The 22058-nt window shown below is 37.9% G+C and overlaps 1 protein-coding gene across 13 annotated transcripts in view; it reads right to left on the bottom strand.

Annotated features, from left to right (window-relative positions):
* The window catches only part of MBTD1 (mbt domain containing 1), a 40453-nt gene extending 18500 nt beyond the window's left edge, over nucleotides 1-21953 (bottom strand). For 2 of the 13 annotated variants that reach the window (XR_008238224.1, XM_052807670.1), the window contains exons 1-12: nucleotides 21686-21951; nucleotides 19840-19887; nucleotides 13602-13803; nucleotides 12309-12448; nucleotides 11351-11465; nucleotides 11172-11257; nucleotides 5335-5452; nucleotides 4544-4678; nucleotides 3976-4064; nucleotides 2400-2634; nucleotides 1037-1092; nucleotides 625-729 (exon numbers count right to left, since the gene is read on the bottom strand). Coding sequence is in view for 12 of the 13 variants with exons in the window: in XM_052807670.1 (XP_052663630.1) it covers nucleotides 625-729; nucleotides 1037-1092; nucleotides 2400-2634; nucleotides 3976-4064; nucleotides 4544-4678; nucleotides 5335-5452; nucleotides 11172-11257; nucleotides 11351-11465; nucleotides 12309-12448; nucleotides 13602-13803; nucleotides 19840-19887; nucleotides 21686-21706 (1350 nt within the window). In the remaining variant the exon portion in view is untranslated. Of the gene's footprint in view, nucleotides 1-624; nucleotides 730-1036; nucleotides 1093-2399; nucleotides 2635-3975; nucleotides 4065-4543; nucleotides 4679-5334; nucleotides 5453-11171; nucleotides 11258-11350; nucleotides 11466-12308; nucleotides 12449-13601; nucleotides 13804-15576; nucleotides 15813-19321; nucleotides 19511-19839; nucleotides 19888-21685 lie in introns of all 13 variants that reach the window. The other 11 variants (XM_052807680.1, XM_052807678.1, XM_052807671.1 and 8 more) reach the window with 11 other exon arrangements.
* Nucleotides 21954-22058: the final 105 nt, after the last annotated feature.

Below are 22058 nucleotides of genomic sequence, written 5' to 3'. Positions count from 1 at the left end.
TGAACATTTCCTTTTTCTGATCTCTAGTTTATTTTTCTCGTGAACACCAGTTCTACATCTAAAGCTTTATAAATCAGTCTACTCTTTAGCTTGCAAGGATATTCTGCACACCATTAATAAGAAAAAAAGACTCAAAATCATAACCACACCCCTCATTGGTAAGGTTATACAATCCTACTAAGCTACTTGTTACATTTTCTTCCTCTATTAAAACAGATTTCACATAGATGGGCTCCCTTTCAATCAAGCTAGGAAAGAAGTACACACTTAAAATGTCTTCATGGACTTCTGCAAGTAAGCAAGATGAGGTTTCTTTTTGAACAGTTGCAAAACACTTGGTGTAATTAGCAGAAGATTCCCCCGCAAATTAATCTCACAAACATATTATATTCTAACTAAAGGTAAGGCTAAATTTCCAGAGATTAAAGTCAAAATAAAAAAAATTCACGTAAGTATATTCTTTTTCATAGCAGTTGTATATAAACAATTAATGAACATATTCCATAAACATTCACTGTGTGAATTAACTGCATTTATTTTCAGGTTTTTGTTTCAAACCTGAATAAAGGTGAGTGAAAAAAGGATTCCTATCTACCTTCCCAAAATACACATTTGTTTTCTTACCTTTCTAATAGTTGCCACACATATAGCCGAAAGGTTTAAGGGGTCTATAGCTTCCAATTTCATTCCTTCTTTAAACCATTCTCCAGCTGCGTCAACCTCTTTTACCTAAAGAATCACATAACAACACCAGAAGCTAAGAATCTAATAAGCCTGGAACAAAATATAACCCCACACTGCCAAAGAAACAGATTGAAATACCTGTTCTATCATCTCTGCTGATTGAAATACCTGTTCTATCATCTCTGCTTATGTCAGGGAGGCCAAATTAAATAAGTGCTTGAATAAAAAAAGTAATGCTTGTGCAGGGCATATTTCCAGGACTTAAGTAGAGTTTCAGGTCTGTCTTACACACACCAGGAACTAAAGGTCCTCATCAACTCCAAGAAAACACTGTTCTTGCTAGCAAACTCACCTTCATAAATAAATGTGGGGGTGCATCAAAATGTCCATCCTGTTTCTTTGTAATATCTACAAGGAATAATAGTACATATTATTCAGAAGTTTTGTTAATAGAGCAGACAGTATGTTTTTCTGAATTCATTAACATACAATGCAATCATTGGTGTGGGAGGCCCACAGTTTATAATAAGACTACCACAAAAATCTGGAGGACACAATCCATCTATTTTCCTTACTGACTTCTACCTGAAACACCTCTATAACACAAATCTCATTTATGGAAAAAAACTAATATCCAATATTTACAAGAGCACTTGATTATGTCACGATATTGGTACAAATATACATATAGGCTTTTGCAAAAAAAGGGGCAAGTAAACTACTTTGCAGTATGTTATGACAAAAAATTCTATTTATATATTTTTTATATAATTATACATAATCACTTTAAATACATATATATGGCTGGTTTTAGCCAGCTGTTGAATAGTACTTTCCAAGGGGTATCCCTGGAACTCTGTTAGAGACATTATTTCTGGGAAGTAGCACTGTTCTTGATTTCTCTAACTACTCTTATTTATAAATGGTTTCAGTGAAAGTTTAAGTGCTAGGAAAACTGAAGGTTTTCCTGAAGGGATGCCTTGTGGAATGTTTTACAGAAATTCTGTTTCTGACAAGGGATACAGGCTCAATGGAGCAGAAAAATATTAAAACACAGTTTTTTGGTTTTTTTTTTTTTTAGAAGCCTTAAATATTTCAAATTACAAGTATTTTTGTATTTTAGATAACAAGGGCCTTAACTGTGTACCATCTACTAGGCTGTCACTTCATCTTCCCTGCCCATCTCCTAATGCCCTCTAAAACATGTAAATCCTGCAATATAAAAATATTAGATAGACCCTAAACTTGCAAGTAAAAAAAAAAATCAGCATCTAATAGGATACTTGTACATGTTGTATTGTACAAAAAAGACAAATGTGAAGAAACTAGGAGTTTGTGGAGCAGGACTGTGTAATTCCAGGTATCACCATGAAAAACTAGGTTTACCATACTTGAATATTGAAGTTCAAGGTTTTCCTGCCTAGACAGTTTGTTAACCACTACTAACCATTGAATCTTTCTAGATACCAACACTACAAATCAACCTAAAATTTATTTTGGCTTTTCCAATGCTGCAAAAAACATTAATTATACTTTTGACTGAAACTCCTGAATGTAATATAATTGGTAAAACCCTTGGGCCGCATTACATAAATTTTTAAGGGTCATTATTAAAGCTAGTCTTATTAATTGTATAAAGTGACAGTACTGCTTAAGTCAGACTTCTCCAAGCCAATACTACCCACAAAGACACCTCTAAAACACAACAAGCTTACCAGATCTTTTGAATCTGTGTCCTATACTTCGAGACCAACCAATATGATGAATGAGTGGACTGTACATATGGCACCAGAAGTCATCAGTTTTGTCTTCACTTTCTTCATACACCAATCTTAACCGTCCCCCAATGACACTTTCTACAACTGCTACCCTTGTTCGACAAAGGTGTGTTTTGTCAACAACTTCTACTCTCATGGAAGTTTTGAATGGATACTGCATACTCTCAGACACCTTAAAGTAACAGAAAAAAACCCATTCTGTAAGAATATACTCTGTTTTTCCTCAGTCATCTGTCTTCTGCTATTCAAATGCAGTATCAATGCACTTTTCATTTAATTCAAGTACTTGTTAATCAACCTGCAAAAATGACACAGATGATTTCACTTATATTTCATTGTACCTGGGGAGAAATGAAATGTTTCAGAAAACTAAGTAGAATAGATCCTACAATGCTTTAATTGTATCAAGTACAGCCCCTAATACAATTCTCGCACAGGTTAGAGGAATTTTCCATTGAAGGTTACAGGAATTTTCCATTGACTTAGTGAAAGTTTGTTCAGTTGTTATCAATGGATAAAATTACCTTAAGAAACAATTTTAACCAAAACAAAAACAAAAACAAAGGTGTTTTTTTTTCTTTGTCATCCACTCAAAATATAGCACTTTAAAAAATTGGATTAAAATACTTTATTATAAAAATGCACGGAAAACAAACCTTCAACATAATTAAAGTTGGCCACTCACAAACATATTTTTTCATAATATACCAAAAAGAAAGGAAGAGAATGAAAATAGATGTTAATCTGCCTTGTGAGAATACATTTTGTTTAAAAATCAGTATCTGTCACTAGCCATTTCCATTACGAACTCCCCAAAGTGTTGAGATCTTGCCAATTTAATTTGGCTTCCAACCGAGCCAATTTTTAAATAGAAATCAACAACTGCAGAATGTTTTTTGGTGATTATTTTCTGTTTTTAATATTAGATGCGGTGTAAGACAACAAATAAGTCTCATATTCCTACTGAAAGCTATGTACCATCTCACAATATTAGTAAGTAAACTTACAGCACACTATACAGGCAGCTGCCACACTTAAAGACATGACTTAGACAGCAAAAAAATCTAGTCCAGAGCAGATGAAAAGTATTAACAGGTATGTACATCTAAATATGTGCTATATGAACACATTTTGTTCAGTTTCTTGAAATAGTGTATGATAAAAATCATTCCTGAATTGGAAAAATCAGTTTTAATTTTTCTTATGTATCACAGGGTAGCTTATTAGCACTTTTTTTCTTTTTTTAAATTGGGGTATTTTAGAATTACAATAGACTAACTAGTTTTTAAAGAAAATTACTGTGTGCTAGAGGAAACAGTTTTCCAAATACATACTGACAAGTGTGGACATAAATGGAGAATAGAGATTCAAAGGAAAACTGTATTTAAGGGAAGAAACTACTGTATCATCTTCACTATAAAAGGAGCTCATGTGCCATTGTAAAATACTTCAGTTCTTCACATTGTGCTGCAATTTCGTTTATAGTACATCATTGATATTGCATCAGCCTTACCTTCTGAGAAAAGTCAGGAGGAAGTGTTTTGGCACCAGTAAGTCGTTTCACTAGAAAAGCTTTCCAGTTTGTGTATTTGTGTTGGATGGCTGTTGCAAATGAAGGGGAAAAAATAAGCCACTGATTTTTTAATTGTGTCCGTTAGAGACAATATTAGAGTCTGGAATATGTAAAGAAGAAATCCCAGATGACTGTTAAAAAGCCTGGATGACAATAATGACAAAAACCTCTTTAGAGAATGAATGCTACCCAAGATTAAGTTTATGGGTATGTCAGGGCAAAGAATTTAATAACAAAATATAAATAAAATCAGTGCATGTTCACATCACTGATTAGCTAACTGCTTCCACCTTGATCTTAAAAACTTTAAGTTGCATCAGATGGGCTACTCCAAGAAACACTTTCAGCATCAGTCAAGTCCTTATTTTTCCAAAAGTTAAAATGATTTATTCATAATTGTTGAAAGACTTGCTATGGTAAAAAAATACTTTGATATCTGGACCATGAGCAAATTTAGTTTAATAAGGAAAGACTTTGATATCAATCAGTAAGGCTACTATTTACATACTTCGAGGAGGGACTAGGGGCTTCCCACTGGTTGCACACCAACCAACTGGGTGGATGTCAGACCCACAAACGTTGCACCAGAAGTCAAGACTTGAATCATTTTCAAAGCCTTCATATCTTAGCAGAGCATTGTAGCCTGAAAGAAAGCAATCCCATTTAAAAAAAGACAAAAATTAAACAAGATTATAAAAAATGTATTAGTATTTCTTTACCAATCATAATGTATATGGCACTGGATTTTCTAGACTATAAATTTTTATAGAACGTTATTCTTATAGCACATTTCCACGTTATTAATGCACGGAATGGATTACTTTGATAAATGTGCATGTGCTATCATGTAAGTCAAATTTTAATTAAAATTCTTGAACTATAAGCCTTTAGAAGTTATATGTAGGAGGACAAAATTAATTAGTTACCCATAGTATATGCTTTTTCATCTTAGTTATGTGACCTTGAATTTTTAACTTCTAACCAAGAAAAGTGATTTGTATAACGAGGCTTACTTGCTAGCTATTACACAATTTCGTATCTCCTCATTCCGCACCGCTTTTACTGTACTCTGAGGCAATATAAAAAAACCCAAACCACTAGCCATTCTTAAGCATCACTGAAACCACTCTAAAACAGTGTAATGTAGTGATAGTGCTAGAACATATAACCTATTGACACAGCTCTGACAACCTAACCAGTGTCAACATTATACTAACCAGGTGACCACTGACTAAATTATTAGCTCCCTTCACACAGTTATTTTGATTATTTTAATAACTTCAACTAAAATATATTTACCTGCTAATTTTACAATTCCAGCTATCCAGAAGACTTTGGTAGGTAGGCTGCAGTCCGTGTTTGGAACCTCCACTCGCACTCCTTCTGAGATATCACCCCAGCATGTCCCCATAGGTGCCTATCATTTAAGGTAGGGGGGAAAAAAGTCACCAGTTCACCACATGAAAATACTTATTTTTTGTTTTATTAGTGTTTTACGAGTGACTTAAGATGACAAAACAACCAATATACATAATAAGACATAAGCATATGTTTAGAAAACACTCTTTCTATGAAAACCTAGCTTGGTTTTGATTTGAAGCTTATGTGTAGTGTTGTAATTGTATACAATTATTACTGTGTATTTCCTGCAAAAACTATAGGATTCCAAGTTTAAAAATCTGTACAGCACAAGCACAAACTGCATATAGTCACAGGTCAGCTTTATTCTACTATGTTTCAACTTGGTGCAGGCTACTGATTTTAGTGGAAATGGTGTAATTCCTCTGCAATTCTACTTGCAAGAAAATTATGGTACCTTAAATTCATACCTGTACCACAGACAAAGTCTTTAAATTTTGTAAATCAGAAACATTCCTGAAAAAATGCCTAAAAGTTATTTCTTGAATATATTCTGATGATTTATTATGGTGGGGTTTATCACCACTGGTTCACGTCCTCTCAGAGGAACAGGCTTTCCTATCACCTGCAAGTGATCATTCCATCAAGCAAGCAAAAAGAAGAGAAGGCTGAGTGGCACCTTTTTAATGAATGCCAAAAGGAAAAGCACAGCGAGATTCCTCACACACTGTCCTGAAGGCTTAGACTAACGTGTTAGTAACAAAAAGAAACACAAGCTTGATGAACTACTAAGGATTTGTGGAAACTAGAAATAAAAATTATGTTTAGCTGGCTATCTCAAGAACGTTTTGTTGAACAGAGCATCGTGAAAAGATAGTCAAAGATGGTATTGTAGAGATATTAGAAACACACAGTGCTGAAGAATCTAAAACCTTAAAAGTTACTCAACTGAAGTTAGATTGGCAACGAAACAGAAAATGACTCAGTCTGCATTTAACTTGAGACGACCAAGAAGGGAAAGATTTGGATTTGGGGTATTTCAGAACAACAGTCATATCAATTCTAAGGTGTTCTGAGAAAAATAAATTCTTATCAGTTCAGAGAATATCCAGATATCACAGGGACAATTGAAGGGATCCTCCGGTTCCATACCATAGTGGACAGACAGTATTCCAAGGCTGTCTCTCATTTACAAACCTCTTTGCAAACAAAGAATTTAACTGCTCAGTGCGAATAGCCTCCAACTTCACAGAATTCTGGCCAAGAGCCACAAGTGAAGAAACTTGATTACTCCTGAATGATTGCAAATCACAATACTGGAATTTTGCTGGCAATCAGCAATAGCCAACTAGTAGCGCTAAAAGCCAAAAACTTATCTTAAAAAGGGATACCCTTAACTAGTAGAAATATTTCAGGCTAGGCATGCAACACTCAAAACTAGTTTTAACTATTAAAGGAAAAATAAGTTATTACAAGTATGCCAGTTTCTTATTCTTGAAGCCTGGTCTCTTCATGTTCTGCTATGTCCCATCTACACCAGTCTAGACTGCAGAGCTCTTTTCTGCCACCTGGCAGACAGAGGAAAAAACAACTCGAAAGATGATGGCTTATTTTCACACACAAAATATGCAGATACAGCTTCTTAATCAAGTCCTATTACATATTCTCTATCATCTCTAAATTGACATGTGTAGATTTTTGAATTGAATTGGGGAAATAAACTTTTCAAACTGCATATTTTAGTAAATCTTGTTGCCTTGTATAGAGATACAGATGAGGCCAAACAATCTAAAATAGCAGTACTGAATAATTTCATAATCCAGCTGCACTTAATTGAAAGATATTTTACTGCCTGCTCATCTATTCAGTTGATTCAGAGAGAAAAGTATATAGAAACACTTCTCCTCACATCAAATAGTAATGGAAATGTCACAAATTTTTATTTCTAGAACATGGATTGGTATAGAGGGAAATAGCAGAAAGTTAAATTTGTCCTTGTCTGTGAAAATATTGGTTCTGCTAGTTCTCCTACACCAATCCATATGGCTCACCCTTTAGAAGAAGGACGCCATCCTGTGTAGCATCACTACCGAAATGCCAGATAACACTACTGTCTTGAAGTGATGGCTTACAGTATACCTGGTATACTGTGCCATCTTTTCCTTTTTTACTCATTATGAATATTCTTAAGGGAGGAAGACTGGATAAACCAGGGCTATAACAGCCATCTTCCTTCATGTCTTCTCTGTCTTCATCTGATTAACCAATCAATTTTTGCACAGTGCTTTGAAAAACTCAAAGCACTATGTAAGTGTTAAGTCTTATTCATCTGCTGGCTGGAAGGGTAACTCTGAAGTCTGGATTGGCATAGTGCGAACTAGCAGAACCATAATTTACAGGTAAGAACAAATTTACCTTTCAGACTCATGACGAAGAGATCCACTTCACGTCACTCCCAAACAAGGAAGATCTGGTTCATCGCTTCCTGCGCCGGGAGATGACTTGAGAGGGTTTATCTGTGAGCAGCAGCTGCCTTCTCTGCAAGGTAAGTTGCAATCAGGAAGGTCCTGTTTGACAGGAGCACCTAAAGGCTACGTATCCCCACATGTCTAGCTGAACAAAGATCTTGTGGGTTAAATGAGCTCATGGCTCTCGTGGCTTCTAAAGGTTTTGGATGGCACCGACATTGCCATGATTTCAGAGTTGAAACTTGAATCAGGATTTTAATGGCAAAGTGATGCTACCAATTCCTGAAGCATAAGACTACAATGCTGAAGGCTTGTGTGTGAACAGTACCACAACAAAAGGTAATGCCAGAGCAGACAATATGCAAAATGGTCTAAAGTTAAAAAGTTCAAAGCAAAGCACTGCCACCTAGTGTAAAATCCTGGAAAAGCTCCCTTAGAGCAAACTATTCGTTTATTTTAATAACAAAAGAAACCAAGAGAATGAAAATATTTCAGCTCAGAATAAAATTCAACTGGAAGAAAGATTGAAAAATTCTTAACTTCAGGAAATGTGCATCCCACTAGCAACAGAGTGGAAAAGAATAATTACTATTAATTGTGCATTAGGTTGTACATTAAGTACTGACAAATGACTCAAGGCACTGTAGTTGCTTTCATTTCTAGGAATAGTTTGAGCTGATAAAAGCAAATATAGAAAAAACTGTTTAGAAGAAAATGAAATTGGAATGCAGGTTAGCAATGAGCCCATTGTATGTTACTAAGCTATAACACAATATTAAAAACATTAAATTAAGAGTTTTCCTCCCTGCATCAGCTACTGCTGCATGTCTGATTAACGCAGTTTTAAAAAAAAAAAAGCTGCAAGGTGCACAAACTGTAATTCTGGCTTTATCACAGGCTTCCTATATGACATAAACCAAAGCAGATTCTCTACTTCAGTTTACTGAACTATAAAGTAGGCATAGTTGTACTGTTGCTAGTGAATTTCATTAGTGTTACTCAACACTGAAGCCTGGAATGAAGGTAACAGGGAAGTACAAGAGCCACAATAAGGGCAGTTAAAGGCTGAAATTAATTCTTCCCATATGGAGAAAGAGATAGAGAGAACTTCAAGATTTAAATGTTTTAATTCTAAAATGTAACTGGTTTAAATTGAAGAGGAAATAACTCCCCAGGCAAAAAACCCAGCTGATCTGGGAGAATTACATCAGACCTGAAATACTGAAGTATGCCAGGTTATTAAAAAAATAATCAATAAGCTAAATCCCACATTTTATAATTCCCTTAAATTTTCTTTAATATTGATCCTAATGTTCCCTATCAAATATCCATACAGATACACCCAGTATAACCAGATGCATATTTTATCTATTAAAAAATTTAAGGGTAGATGCGTCACGATTTTACTGTCAATTCAAAACTTTTGTTTTGAACGGATTAAGCTTTATATATTCAATCTCACAGACACACACATGTGCATGGGATCCACAATATGGATGGTAAACAAACAACTAATACAAACTTTTACAAATCAAAGCAATATAGCTCACAGAAAACGTAACAATAATCTTTCCAGACAGACAAAAAGAGTATTGTTTCTTTTAGTTATCAACGGGGGGGGGGGCCAGTGGGAAGGGGGGAGAGAGAGAGAGAAGGATCTAACAAGAGTACTAATGCATTTTCAGATCCTGACTGGTTTAAATAATATATTTTTCAAAGAAATAATTACAGCAAAACTAAATGCAAATCACTACCTTGTTACACTAACTAATGTCCACCAAAGAAGTAGAAATCTCCAAAGGATATTGCAGGAATTGCATTTTACTTTTATATAAAAGGAAAACGGGGACAGAAAAGAAACAACATTCAGGCTTAGCAGAACTGTTGCCATGCAGCTTGTGAAACTACTCAAGGTAAAATATGAACATTAGTATTGTATCTGTTCACATTATTGGTGTACCATTCAACTTAATGAATGAAGCACTAAGAAAGGAACATAGAACTCCTTTTAATGTGGAATGTTACAGCATAATTCACAAGCGACCTAACTACCGTAGCTGTTTCCTAACTAAGGATGCCATACATCATGAAGCATTTGTTGTTATAAATAGTACAGTCCACGTTATCAAACAATACCTTTTGATATGTACTTATGAAATTATTACAGCATGTACATAAGTGTGATAGCAAAGTGCAAACATGCTTACTTAAGCACGTGGAATTTGATACAAATTCATGGAGCTATACTAATGCAAGGCTCTGTTCTGGGCAATAGTTAAGGCCTCTAAGCATAAAGGGTGCTATTCAGAAAGTGCCAACTGCCAAGAGCCCTCAACTCCTACTGATTTATGAGTTGACAGGGCTCAGCATGAATTCCAGAACTGGACAGAAAATATGTCTCTCTTCCTCCTTACAGACAACTTCCATGAAACAAAATGTTTGTTCTGATTGCGATTTTCATCAGATAGTTTTGAGCAAAATAAAACTTTTGTAAGAAGATGAAACACTTCAAGTTCCCAACTAACTAACTAAATAAATGTATGCTGAGAAAACACTCTGTCAGAAAGTTTTTACTTAAGAGACAGCAAGTACCGACAGTATTTTAAACAAGATCTAATAATTGGAATTTAACAAACACATTAAAGACAGATGCTGCTAAATATTTTCCTCATCCCCTAATTACATTCTGTAATGACCAAGGACTTTCTGTTTGAAATTTTTGTAACTCTAATACAAAGAAAACCAACTTCTCTAATTTCAGATTTATAAAAAACCCTTCATTTTCCTCAATTTCTACCCTACCAGCCAGCACGACTGATGGAGAATCTGACTAAAAACAAAGGAAAAAAAAAAAAAAACCCAAATCCAAATGTGTAACCAAAAGATCAGTTCAACATAATGGATCAAGCCTGACAATCTAAAAAGCCTTTTGTAACTACTTCTAATATTGCATGACCTGGTTGGTTTGATACTCCGTAGCGCATTCGATGATCTTGCACTTTTAAAGTGAGAAAAATAACTTCACAAGGGTTTAATAGTCCTCCTTTTACTTTTTTCTTTGTTTATGAGAGCATGTATGATGAGAGTAACTGATAGTGTTCGGAATGGTTTTAAAGGACAGATAAAACCAAACATACCTATCTAAAACGTAGTCATACTACTGCAGTTTACAATATAAGTTTCATAGTCCAAAGCCATAAAACATATTTGGATATGAAAGTTTTGCAAAAATGAATTCAAGAATTAACATGGACTCTCTCTCTCTCATGCACACACACAAAAGGATAGCACATATTGAAAAATACTTACGTGTTTAAAACAGGTAACAGGAGCTGCTGTAAAGCTATTGCTATTGATGTAGTTACCCCAGCTGAAACCTTCCACAGGGACAGCTGCTAAGAGAAAGTTATTTTATTTAGCAAGCTGCTAATGAGCCACAAATCTTGTATTACCAAGAATTTGTTTCAGCTCTGTTCATATGCCATTACCTGCTTTAGTCTTTGCCTGGTTTTGTAAAGTTGCTTGGTATTGAGCATATGCTGCTAATTTAGCCACTAGGGGTTGTTTTTGTAGAACTTTAGCCTTCTTTGTTGGAGGTTTACCCTAAAACAAAAAAAGCTAAGTAAATAAAGTCTTTCCAAACTCCCATCAGGAAGCTTCCGTAGGTCTGTAGCACCTCTCTGGTACATTTAACTAAAATTAGAACACCACAGAGTGGAAGTTGACTAAGTATCACAAAACTACATGTAATATTAAATAAATTTAAAAACCAACAAAGAATGTCCAAAACATTACTTTTGTACTAGTATTCCAACTTGAACCACATTATAGATTCATTGCTGTTTAACTGAAAAAAAAGGTCTCTTTTAAAAGCAGGTCAAAAGGAAGAACTTTTAATCTAATTTATACCAATGCAATTTCTTGGCATTTGTTGCAATGACTTTGAGATAGTATATAATGATATTTCTTGACATTTCTACATCTTTTCTTGAATGTTACAAATATATCTTCATGATTTTTCGATTACTATTTTAAGTGAACAGACCAAAACCCAGTTTGCAAATTTATATAGTTAAGAAAACCCTCGAAAACAAAACACAACAATTCTAAATAAACCTTTATGCTCTCTAAAGCCAGGAAGTATCTTGGGTATGAGATGCATGGAATTTCAAGTCACTAAATATGTAGACTGAAGATTTTTCCTGATTTTTTTCTTGCAGAAGGGCCGGGCCACTGCAGCAGAATTGAAATAAGGAGTCAGTATCCTCTGTAATTTACTCTGCTGAGCAAAGCAATTTGTTCATTACTGATATGGTTTTGAGTTTTGGCTTACAAAAGCACTCCTGTGAAAATTTTAATGTGTTAAGAAACTTGACTTATCTTAAAATATCATGCAAGTTTTACAAACACAGACTATAATAAGTATATAAAAAATGGTGTCTGTACCGCTACCTGAAGTCTGGCCAGAATGCTGGCCTTCTTGGAGTTTGATGAATAGCTTCTAGAGCATGACACACTGCAGAAGCGTTTTGTTTTAGAGTAAAAAGCGTCACGGACACCAACCATTCCACACATCTCGCATGTAGCTAATCAGAGGAGAGAAAGAGCCAAATGTTAAGAGTGTAATAAAGACCTCAGTAAAAATTCAGAACAAAGACGACATAAGGAAAGTCCTGTAGGTGGCACCACCGAACAGTTTCTTAGGGTTTGACCCCAAAAAGAATCACACAGAAAAATAACTTAAGACCACCACCACAAATGTCAGTGAAACACTTAAGAACCTCAAGTTCACTGATGAAAGGGTGCCTCCTTTCTGCTCCCTATTAATTTTACCACTGGTAGAAGTGAATGACCCAGCTAAATCAGCCAAAGCCAGTTTCTGTGTTTTTGTGGTTCTCAAGGAAACGTCTGCTTTGAATCTGGGCCTGCCAGTCTTGATTTCCTCTAAATATTTAATACTTCCAACCTGAAATAAACCCAGATCTCTTTTTTGAATCATAAATTAGTCTACCCAAAGTAACCTAGCCCACCAATATTCTCTTCTAGCTGGAATCATATGCTTCTCAGGTTGACACCATCACCCACTGAGTTGTTCCATGATGAATAAGAGTTTGTGACCAACTTATGCCAATGAGACAATACCAAGATTCTACCCAGAGAGAGCTCTACTAATCACTAATGATTTTGGCTAAAATATTTTTTACCCGATGATAAAAGCATTCTTCCCTTTTTAATTTTTTTTTTCCAGTATACTCTAGCTCACAGCTAGTGGGCAGTGAACAGGTATACACTAATAGAATTTATACAGTAGCAGTAATCAAGTTTTCCTAGTACAGGAAGAAATATGTTTTAATATATTGTATGTATAACAAAGGGTAGAGAGAATAAATGCCCAAGCATTGAGAGAACACACTGACATTTTCCTCAAAGCTCAAAGAATAAAAACAACATACATGAGAACATACACATGCATGTGCATATATACACAACACACATTTGATGGGAGGACAGATGTTCCCATACTATTTCTTTCCTGACAACAGGATTCAAAAATCTATGTTATTTCAGTTTAGCAAAAACCAAACAATGCCCCCCTCCCAAAACAAACCAACCCCAACCCTTCAGCTGTTTTGGTCCCTTTTCAGTCAGGACCAACATTTGGGATTGGACCCTCACAACTCACAGCACAGCCTAAACCCCATAAATATCAAACTCTGTATTCATGCACCACATACTTACCCATGCCAGATTTGCCATCTGGGTAAGTATAGACCTGTCCATTGTTCTTTATAATTGGGAGACTGGACGGCAAAGGAGCAACCTCCTCTTCACTCTCATCTGAACTGGAGCTGCTGCTGGTGTCCTCACTACAACTATCATAACCGTCAAACATCCCGAATGAATCACGTCTTTTCCTTTCTGCTCGTGAAGTATGTTCTGTCTAAAAATTAAAACAAACAAACAAACAAACAACAAAACCCCCAAAGAATAGCAGAGCATTCTGAATGCAAGTATTTCAAAGTCAAGCTTAAAAGGTTTCAAAAGTCAAAGTCAGCCTTCAAAAGTAGATGTACTAACAAACTGCTCTATCAGCACAGAAATACGAGCCATATATTGCCCATTAAATTAGTAATGGTATAGTCAAAACTAGCCAATTTTTGGTATTGTGATATACAGGAAGAAAAATCTATCTCACAATCCACTGAGAATACACAGTAGCAGTCCATACATTTCTTTCTTTTGGTGTCTTCAGACTTCATTAAACCTGATGTGCTGAATATTGACAGCCACACAGATCTTATATGCAAATGAGCACATTCCAGATGGCTGCAGCCAATTTCACTAAAATTCATTCATTTGAGAAAGCTGGGCAGAGAAAAGACAGTTCAATCAAGAGGGCACTATTCCACAGGAACAGAAATGAGAGTATATCTCTGCTCTCGTTGGCTTGTGGGGTGATCGATAAGTCACTCAGCTTCCCTATGACTCAGTTTCTCACGTGTGAAACAGGAGTACCTCTCTACCTCACAGGGATGTTCTGAGGATTAATCCATTAACAATTATGAAGAGCTCAGTTACTATGGCAATAGGGTCTGTACAAATGATAAAAGATAGAAAGGGGACTAATTTGCCACTGTCATACACGAAAACTTGTTACATAATAGAGTCTTCCTATAACCAAAAAATCTGAGGCCAAACAAAACCGTACAATTTTGAAAAGCACATAGCAGTTAAGCAATTTCCAACAAAAAACATTAAAGTATAAACAATAGATTAACTGATGTCTCTTCTGATGCACATCCAATACATGCATTTTAATACAGTGACAATTTTCACTTTATTAGTATCTTACACAGCTCTACTGAAACAAGGCTACTGCTACATGAGCTGCCCTCATAAAGCTAAAAAAATAAAAAAAATTTCCAAGTATTTCCATTATCCTTAACAGCATCTACTAAGTTTGAGAGGAAATAACAGATAAAGAGAAGACAAATTCTACAATAGAAGCACAAGTTGGGAGAATGAAATATAGCCAAGGAAACAGAAAAAAAATATTATGAAAGCGTTTGCCTCTACTTCCTTTTCCAAGAGCTAATTTTATTTAAAAGTCATTGTAGACAGAAAAATAGTAATATGTGATCAGACTTTTCCTTCTTAAACTGCATTTGGATTCACAGCTTTAAGATTTCATCACAGTAATTCCCCAAATCCCTTTCCTAGAGAGTATATGCCTGAACATCTTTATTGTTGGATCTCATCCGAGCCTTTTTCTGCCATGCTATCCCTTTATTGTAATATTCTCTATTCTCCTTTGCAATCTGACTAAATCCTATTATGGAAGGATTTCCTTATAGTTAAAAGGGAAACCTGATTTCCACACTGACCCAATCCAATTAAAAAACAAACAAACAAAAACCAGTAAGCACAAAAGGTTATGCAATAAGATAAACAAATTTAAAACACTTAAAGCAGCTGTGAAACAAAACAACAAAAAAAAGTCAGTGTAATGTTAATTACGCACACATTCCTCAGCCAACAATCCAAAGTTATATTAAAACCAATCAAAACTTAGGATAGGGCACAACTTGACAACTCCTTGAAGGAACTGACATCTGCCTGAAGTAGCTAGGGTAACAGTTGCAAGCATTAGAGGAAACGCTGAGCAATGGCAGAACAAAACCTAGTCCTGACCTGCACTGGTAACAAGTCTTACCTGTACACTATTACTGATGTTATTAGCCAACAAGATGTAAGATCAGTTATTTGTTTGTGTGTGCACGTGTGTGTAGATTAAGGCAGAAGTTGAGCACAACGTTGCCATGGATACAGTGTTCTGCGAACAGTGCCAGTAATTTACATATCAGAACATGAAGACTAGTCATCTTCCTCAAGATTTCATGAGCTCCTTAATGTCTCACAATATTTAACTTTTCTTGACCACAGTCTCTGCTAAGAAATAAAATGCAATACTATATTAACCATCCGTAACAGTAATACCAGAACACCATGATCCCTTCTAGTATTACAGATAGATATTAGTGGTGTTTCAGAGCTCGTGGGCAGGGTCTCCTTCCTCATTCACTCATCCTCCCTAAGTCAGCTGATCTGATTTTACTAAGAGATTAGGGCTTCATCCCACATAAAGGAGGACTTCAACCCTAAGTGGAGGCTGCAGTACAAGGTAGTCTTGGGACGTCCCTTTTCCATTCCAGACTGGAGAACTCTGGACCCACACGGCAGTTCTGCTTTGCCCAGTACTTTGCTGGCGGAGGTCTGAAATGCTGTAGCAGCTCAGAAGGAAGAAAAGTGCAGCCCATTCCTAGTCCCTCCAATTCCCAGTGCTACAGTAGAGAAACTCTATAGCCAGCGCTGCTTCCATTGCAAGGGAAGGTGACAGAAAAAATGGGAAGTCGGAGGCAAGATGAAGGACCAGTGGCACAGAAGAGAAGACAGGCTGCTCTAGGCAAGTTGAAGCATGGTGCAAGATTACAATGGCAGATACCACAATAGCACAGTTAGCTCTTTTTTTTTTGGTTCTTCTTTTGCATCACATATTTAGAACCTCAATATTACTGCCAAGCCCTCTTTGCCAAAATATCCACAGATGAGAAAACATTTTCGCTTTCTATATAGAAAGTTGGGCCCTCTACTAATAAAATCATTCTTCAGCATTATACAAGTTCCTAAGTAGCAATCATCAAGTTTGTCGAGTTTAACTACACTGTCAAAACAAGTCTCATGTCAACTTTCCATTTACTTTATATTTGGCCAAATCGTCCCAGGTCAAGTTATGAGTGATTCAAAACAGCAGCTTTGCTTATTGTTTTAAAATAATACTGCAGTTTTTATAAAACATTTTTATCCAAGCTTTTGCCAGAAGATGACCACATTTGCCAGATAATTTATGTAGGACACTCTTAATGTTAATTTATAGTTATTGCCTGGATATTCTGCGGAAACTACTCAAAATATGTTTTGTGAGACTTGGAAAAGGTACAGTTTTGCAACAAAAAAATTACAAAGTACTCTGTACGCAGAAGTAGCTGGAAGTTAGGAAAGATGATATGCAAATACCTATGCCGGAATTTTGCTAGAGCAGATAAAAACATTTCTATTTTGATAATACACACCACTAAGGTTCTTTTCAACCCATGTTGAAACACAGCATTTGTAGAAACAAGTGAACAACACATGGAGTATCCGGTAACCCCTCCTGCAGAACTTAGGTGGAGTTTGCAAAAGAATAGGACCTCTAATATCTGAAACAGGAAAAAGTTGGGGTACAGCTCTGAACTCAAATGTCAAAACCAGCATCCTTACAAAAAGGACAATATATGCCTCAAACAGAACCATACTTCGGCAACAGCAGCAGCCTGCAATTCCTGCTGAGTTCTTGCAAGTGACGAGCAGCAGTGTGCCTCAGCTGACTAGCAATATCTTGTCTGTCTGACAAAGAAGCACCTAACCATGGTAGCTACAGGACCTCTCTGAATGGAAGCCTCAGAAGGAAGAGCTTATTACCCTGCAAGGTGTTCCCACTGAATTTTGAGACACTGTCCGTGAGAATGCAGTCCTTCACTCAAAAAAGCTACCAGAGACTAACAGTAGTAGTAACTTAATCTAACAATTACAACCATAGTAAGATCAATCCATGTTTCACAATATAGGCATACAAAAGAAAAAAAAAGCCAAAACCAAAAACGCAGAAAACTTTGCTACTCTTAGAAGCTGGATTTAGCACTAAAAATCATGCTGAGGAGCTTGTCTTTTTCTCAAAACTGAACCAGATTAGTCTTCTTCACCTTCTAACAAATGAGGGAGTAGCATCCTGCCTATCTGCAAAACATGCAGGAGCAGGAGTATGGCTTACTAGAAAACATAGAACCTTGTAGCTGGTTAATACCAAAAGAGCAGTAGCTTAAGTAACTCCACCACTAATAGAGAGTCTACTAGTACGTTAAGCGGAAGCAATGCACAAACAAAAGAACGAGACAAACTTTTCCGCATACTGGCTAAGGTTTATTTTGCTAATGAGATTACCAGTTCCTCAACAGCAAAGATTTTTAGACAGAGCAACACAAAGTCTAGGGTAAGTGGGACTGGCAAATAAGCCTGTACGACTATTTGCTTGGGGGTTTTCTCACATACTTTTCTTTATTGAAGGGATGGGTGGAGAAAGGAACTCTTAAGAACTGCTTTCTTATTCTGCCCAACTTCCCATTTTCCTGTTCTTCCTCTCCTCCCTGTGAATACTTGGCAGCAATGTATTTTTAAGAAATAATCTTAATTAACCATTACACAAGGCAAATGGTACGATAAAAGAATATAGTTAAGGAAACCAGTTTCCCTAAAAGCAGGAAGGCAACTCTAAACAAATATGAAAAATAACTAGTTTCTCACTCTCTTAACGTACAGTCTTACATATATACAGTTGAATTTGGTCAGCAAACCAGTATGTATAGCATACATTCTTTGAGCGTAATAACTACCCTTTGAGTATAAAAAATTGGTCACAAAGAGTGAACAATGCATGGCTAAAACACAAAATAAAACCATTTAATGCTAATTAGACATCAAATACTTACTCAGGAAATTGCTTTAGTGTCTTGATGAAGACTATGCTCAAGTTTTGGCAAAATTTATGGAAAGTGTTTTGAAGGTAAAAACTTGGTACAAAAAATGCCCCGTTATTAATTAACCAAACTTCTTGCCCCCAAGTAAGTGCATCCTGGCCAAAGGAGGATGATCCAAAAGAGTCACAGAAAGGTTTCAAACCACTCAAAATGGTTGTTGTTACTACTGAATCAATCTGGTGCTTGAATTCAGAGAGGCAGCAATTTAGAGCTTCAAGTACAGGAGCTGTAGCTTAACAAAGGCCTACCAGCACCTATACAGATAGGCATCACTTTCTATATTCACATCTAACCCACAGAAACATGACAGAAGTATGGACAGATGGTATTTGAGGCCAAGGTCAACAATGAGGTCACCACAACCTTCAAGCCAAGGGTCTGTGATAAGACACATTTACTTTAATTACATATCCTTAACAGATCGTGCATTTCCCATCGTGTATTTCCGAGTTGGTATTAAATTTGATGCACAGCTTTAGTTTTCAAAATGTTTCATTAATGTTTTATGCTACAAGCTTAGTTTTAGCTCTGGATGTTAGCATTAAGGAAACAAGACGATGGAACTAATTTATTACAACTCTTCTGAATGTACGCTGGCCAAAATAATTTACTGTAGTAATACTAGCTTGCCCCCTGTGGAACTGAAGTCTAATTGTGTCTCATAGCATGACAAAAAAAGAAAATTCAAACATGGTACCAATTTAAAGAAAACATACTTTCAGCTTTCATTAAAAACAAACAAACAAAAAAACCCCAAAGCTAAACATCTTGGGATTCCTGGAAATCAGAACCAACCAAACTTACTTTTTTATATAAGCAACTCACCTCTATCTGGAAATGTGCCTTCCACTCTTATTATAAGTAAAATCTCTGCTGGAAAATTACAGAAATGTTTTTTCCTGTCTCTTCATTTGCTATGTATGACAGCATTTTGTCTGAAGCCAGTTTCTGCTGTTTGCCAATGGTTTTGTCCATAGCCTCTTCCCCAGGGGGTTTCACACAAGAGGGGAGACTCTTTCATAAAAAAATATATCAAATTAGCAGGCAATTTTGGAGGGGGGGATGTGATGATTAATATGTGAAATATCCGAGTTTTGAGAAAACTGAAAATCTGTTACACACTCCATTATGTTTCTACAAAGCCCTTACAGGAGTATCTGGAAGAGGCAAATACTTCACTTTAAACACTGTGTTACCATTAAAAAAACCACCACAATTTAAATTTAAAAAAGCCAAAAAACACCACCAACCCAAAACCAAAATCTTCAACATCTGAACTCATTCCATGTGCTCAGAGCCAGATTCAGCAAAATATCACACATACCCAGAGTGTACTGACTTACCTGAGAAATGAAGGTATGCAGTAGTAGTTTGCAGAAGGTATCAAAAGCCTTGCAAAATTAAATCAAATTTTAGAAGGTAAGAGAAATGAAAGCCAATGAGAGGGAACTTTTGTACAGATTATCATTACTGCCACAGTCATCTAGCTCTTTAGAGAACAATGAAGAGAATTCTTACTTTCAGTGTACAATCCTTTTACACGTGCACAAGCCTACACACTCTCAAGAATAACACCTAAACTATTCCTGTGGCATAAACAATAACTTCCACATAGGAAAGCATATACCTCTACTATGTTTCGCTACAGCTTACATTACAGACTTTCTCAAAAAGATCCCTAGGCAGAAGCAACGAGTAAAGACTATTATTGATTGCCTTTTTAAAGGAATATAGTGGTTTAGTTCCCATTTAATGTTCCAGATTAGACTCGCTCACAGGCTTTTTATTCCATTCCTTACAAGTCAAAATCGGACTGTTATAAACAAATACAAAAACCAAATAAGTTAAATGCAGGTTCTCCAACCTGCAAAATAATTTTAATTTAAAATACAGAAGACTGCCCTGCAGCTTTCAGTTTTAACTGGTTTTAGATGTGAAAAGTCACAAGGGCTGCCACCCACATTTTAAATCGTTATTTTAAAACGAATTACTTTTTCACACACAGTAGTTTCTACCATAATCAGCATATGCTTTGTAGTAGGATTTTTTTTTTTTTAAAGCCACACTGGACAGAAATTGCTACACTTTAAAACATTTCCAGCAACAACCTGAAAGTGAAACTGGTTTCACGGGTTTACTGCTCCTCACATTAAGAACAAAGTCACAATATAAACAGTCATAAAAAATACACAGAAAGGGGAACTGGATGCAAAGAATCCAAAGCTTTTGAAGTGCTAATATTAAAGAACACTCTACAGCACTTAAAACGAGCACGACTGGAAAACTAAACCTTAAAGGCTTTAACTCCAAGAGGAAGATGCTGAAAACCCAGCACTTCAGCGGACCACTAAGAGAAGCGTATCCCAGTACGTCTGCATCGCTCAGTACGAGATAATCTGAAACTTTTTACTACCGATCCTGACTGCCAGCAGGAAGAAGAAGGGGAGGAAGGGAAAAAAAAAACCAACAAACAAAACAAAACCCCAGCCCAACCCTACCCAGCCCAAGGAGGCCGGTGGGGGGTTGGGGGGGGGGGGGGAGGGCAGCGCTCCGCCAGCAGACGGGATCACAACAAAGGGGGAGCCGCCGCTCTCCGCCTCCACGTGCCCGCAGCTCCTCCGCGGGTGACAGGCTTCGCAGCGCTGCCAGCACCCACCCACAGCTCCCCCACGCGTGTCGTCCCCCCCCAGCCCCGGGGGGGGGGGGGCCTCCGCCTCGGCCTGCCCCCGCTCCGCGGGACGGCTCGGCTCCGCGGGGCTACCCGCAATAAACTTTTCCCCACAGCGCTCCGCAGAGAGCCGGCCCGAGGCCAACCCGGCTCCCTACCCCGCGGGAAGAGGGGGGGGGGGGGGCCGGTACGGCGGAGCCCCCCCCGCTCGGGGCTGGCGCACACCCACCCGCCCCCCCGCAGAGCCGCTCCCCCCCCCCCGCCCCCACAAAAGCCGGAGGGCGCTGGGGCTGCTCCCCTCCCACACAGGTGCGGCAGGAGGAAGGGAGGGAGGCGAGAGGGGGTGTCGCTCAGCCCCCCAACCCCTCCACCTGCCACCCCCCCCACCCCCGCGGGCACCCCGTCGCTCTCCTCAGGCGCCGGGTCTCCCGCTCGTTCCCTCAGCGGGGCAACCCCCGCCGCGGCTGCCGCCTTCCCCCCCCAGCCCACCCCCCCCCCCCCCCCGGGCTGCGGTAACTCACCAGGTCCTTTGTGTTTTCCATCAGGCCCTCATGGGCAGGAGAACGCCCGCTGCCACTGCCCCCTCCCCTCGGCTCGGCCCCCTCCGCCTGCCACCTCCCCCTGTGAGGGGCCGGGCCCGGCGGGGCAGGAGGCGGCCTGGAAAGTTCAGCCTCTCACTCAGCCGGAGAAAGAAACCCAACTCCCTGCGCCGGAATATCAACAACATTAGCATAACGCCTCTGCGCATGCGCGGCGCCCGGCCCACCGCGCGCCCTCATTGGGCTCCCAGCTGTTTGGGGCTTCCTCGCTCGCCGTACCCCCTCTGGGGGAAACCATTCGGAAAAGGGGGGGGGGCGCAGCGCCGCAGTAGAGGTTGGGGGATAAAAGCAACGC

Source organism: Harpia harpyja, chromosome 14 (assembly GCF_026419915.1).
Source record: "Harpia harpyja isolate bHarHar1 chromosome 14, bHarHar1 primary haplotype, whole genome shotgun sequence".
In the NCBI taxonomy this organism is placed as follows: domain Eukaryota; kingdom Metazoa; phylum Chordata; class Aves; order Accipitriformes; family Accipitridae; genus Harpia; species Harpia harpyja.
This window is presented reverse-complemented; position numbering and strand designations above follow the sequence as displayed.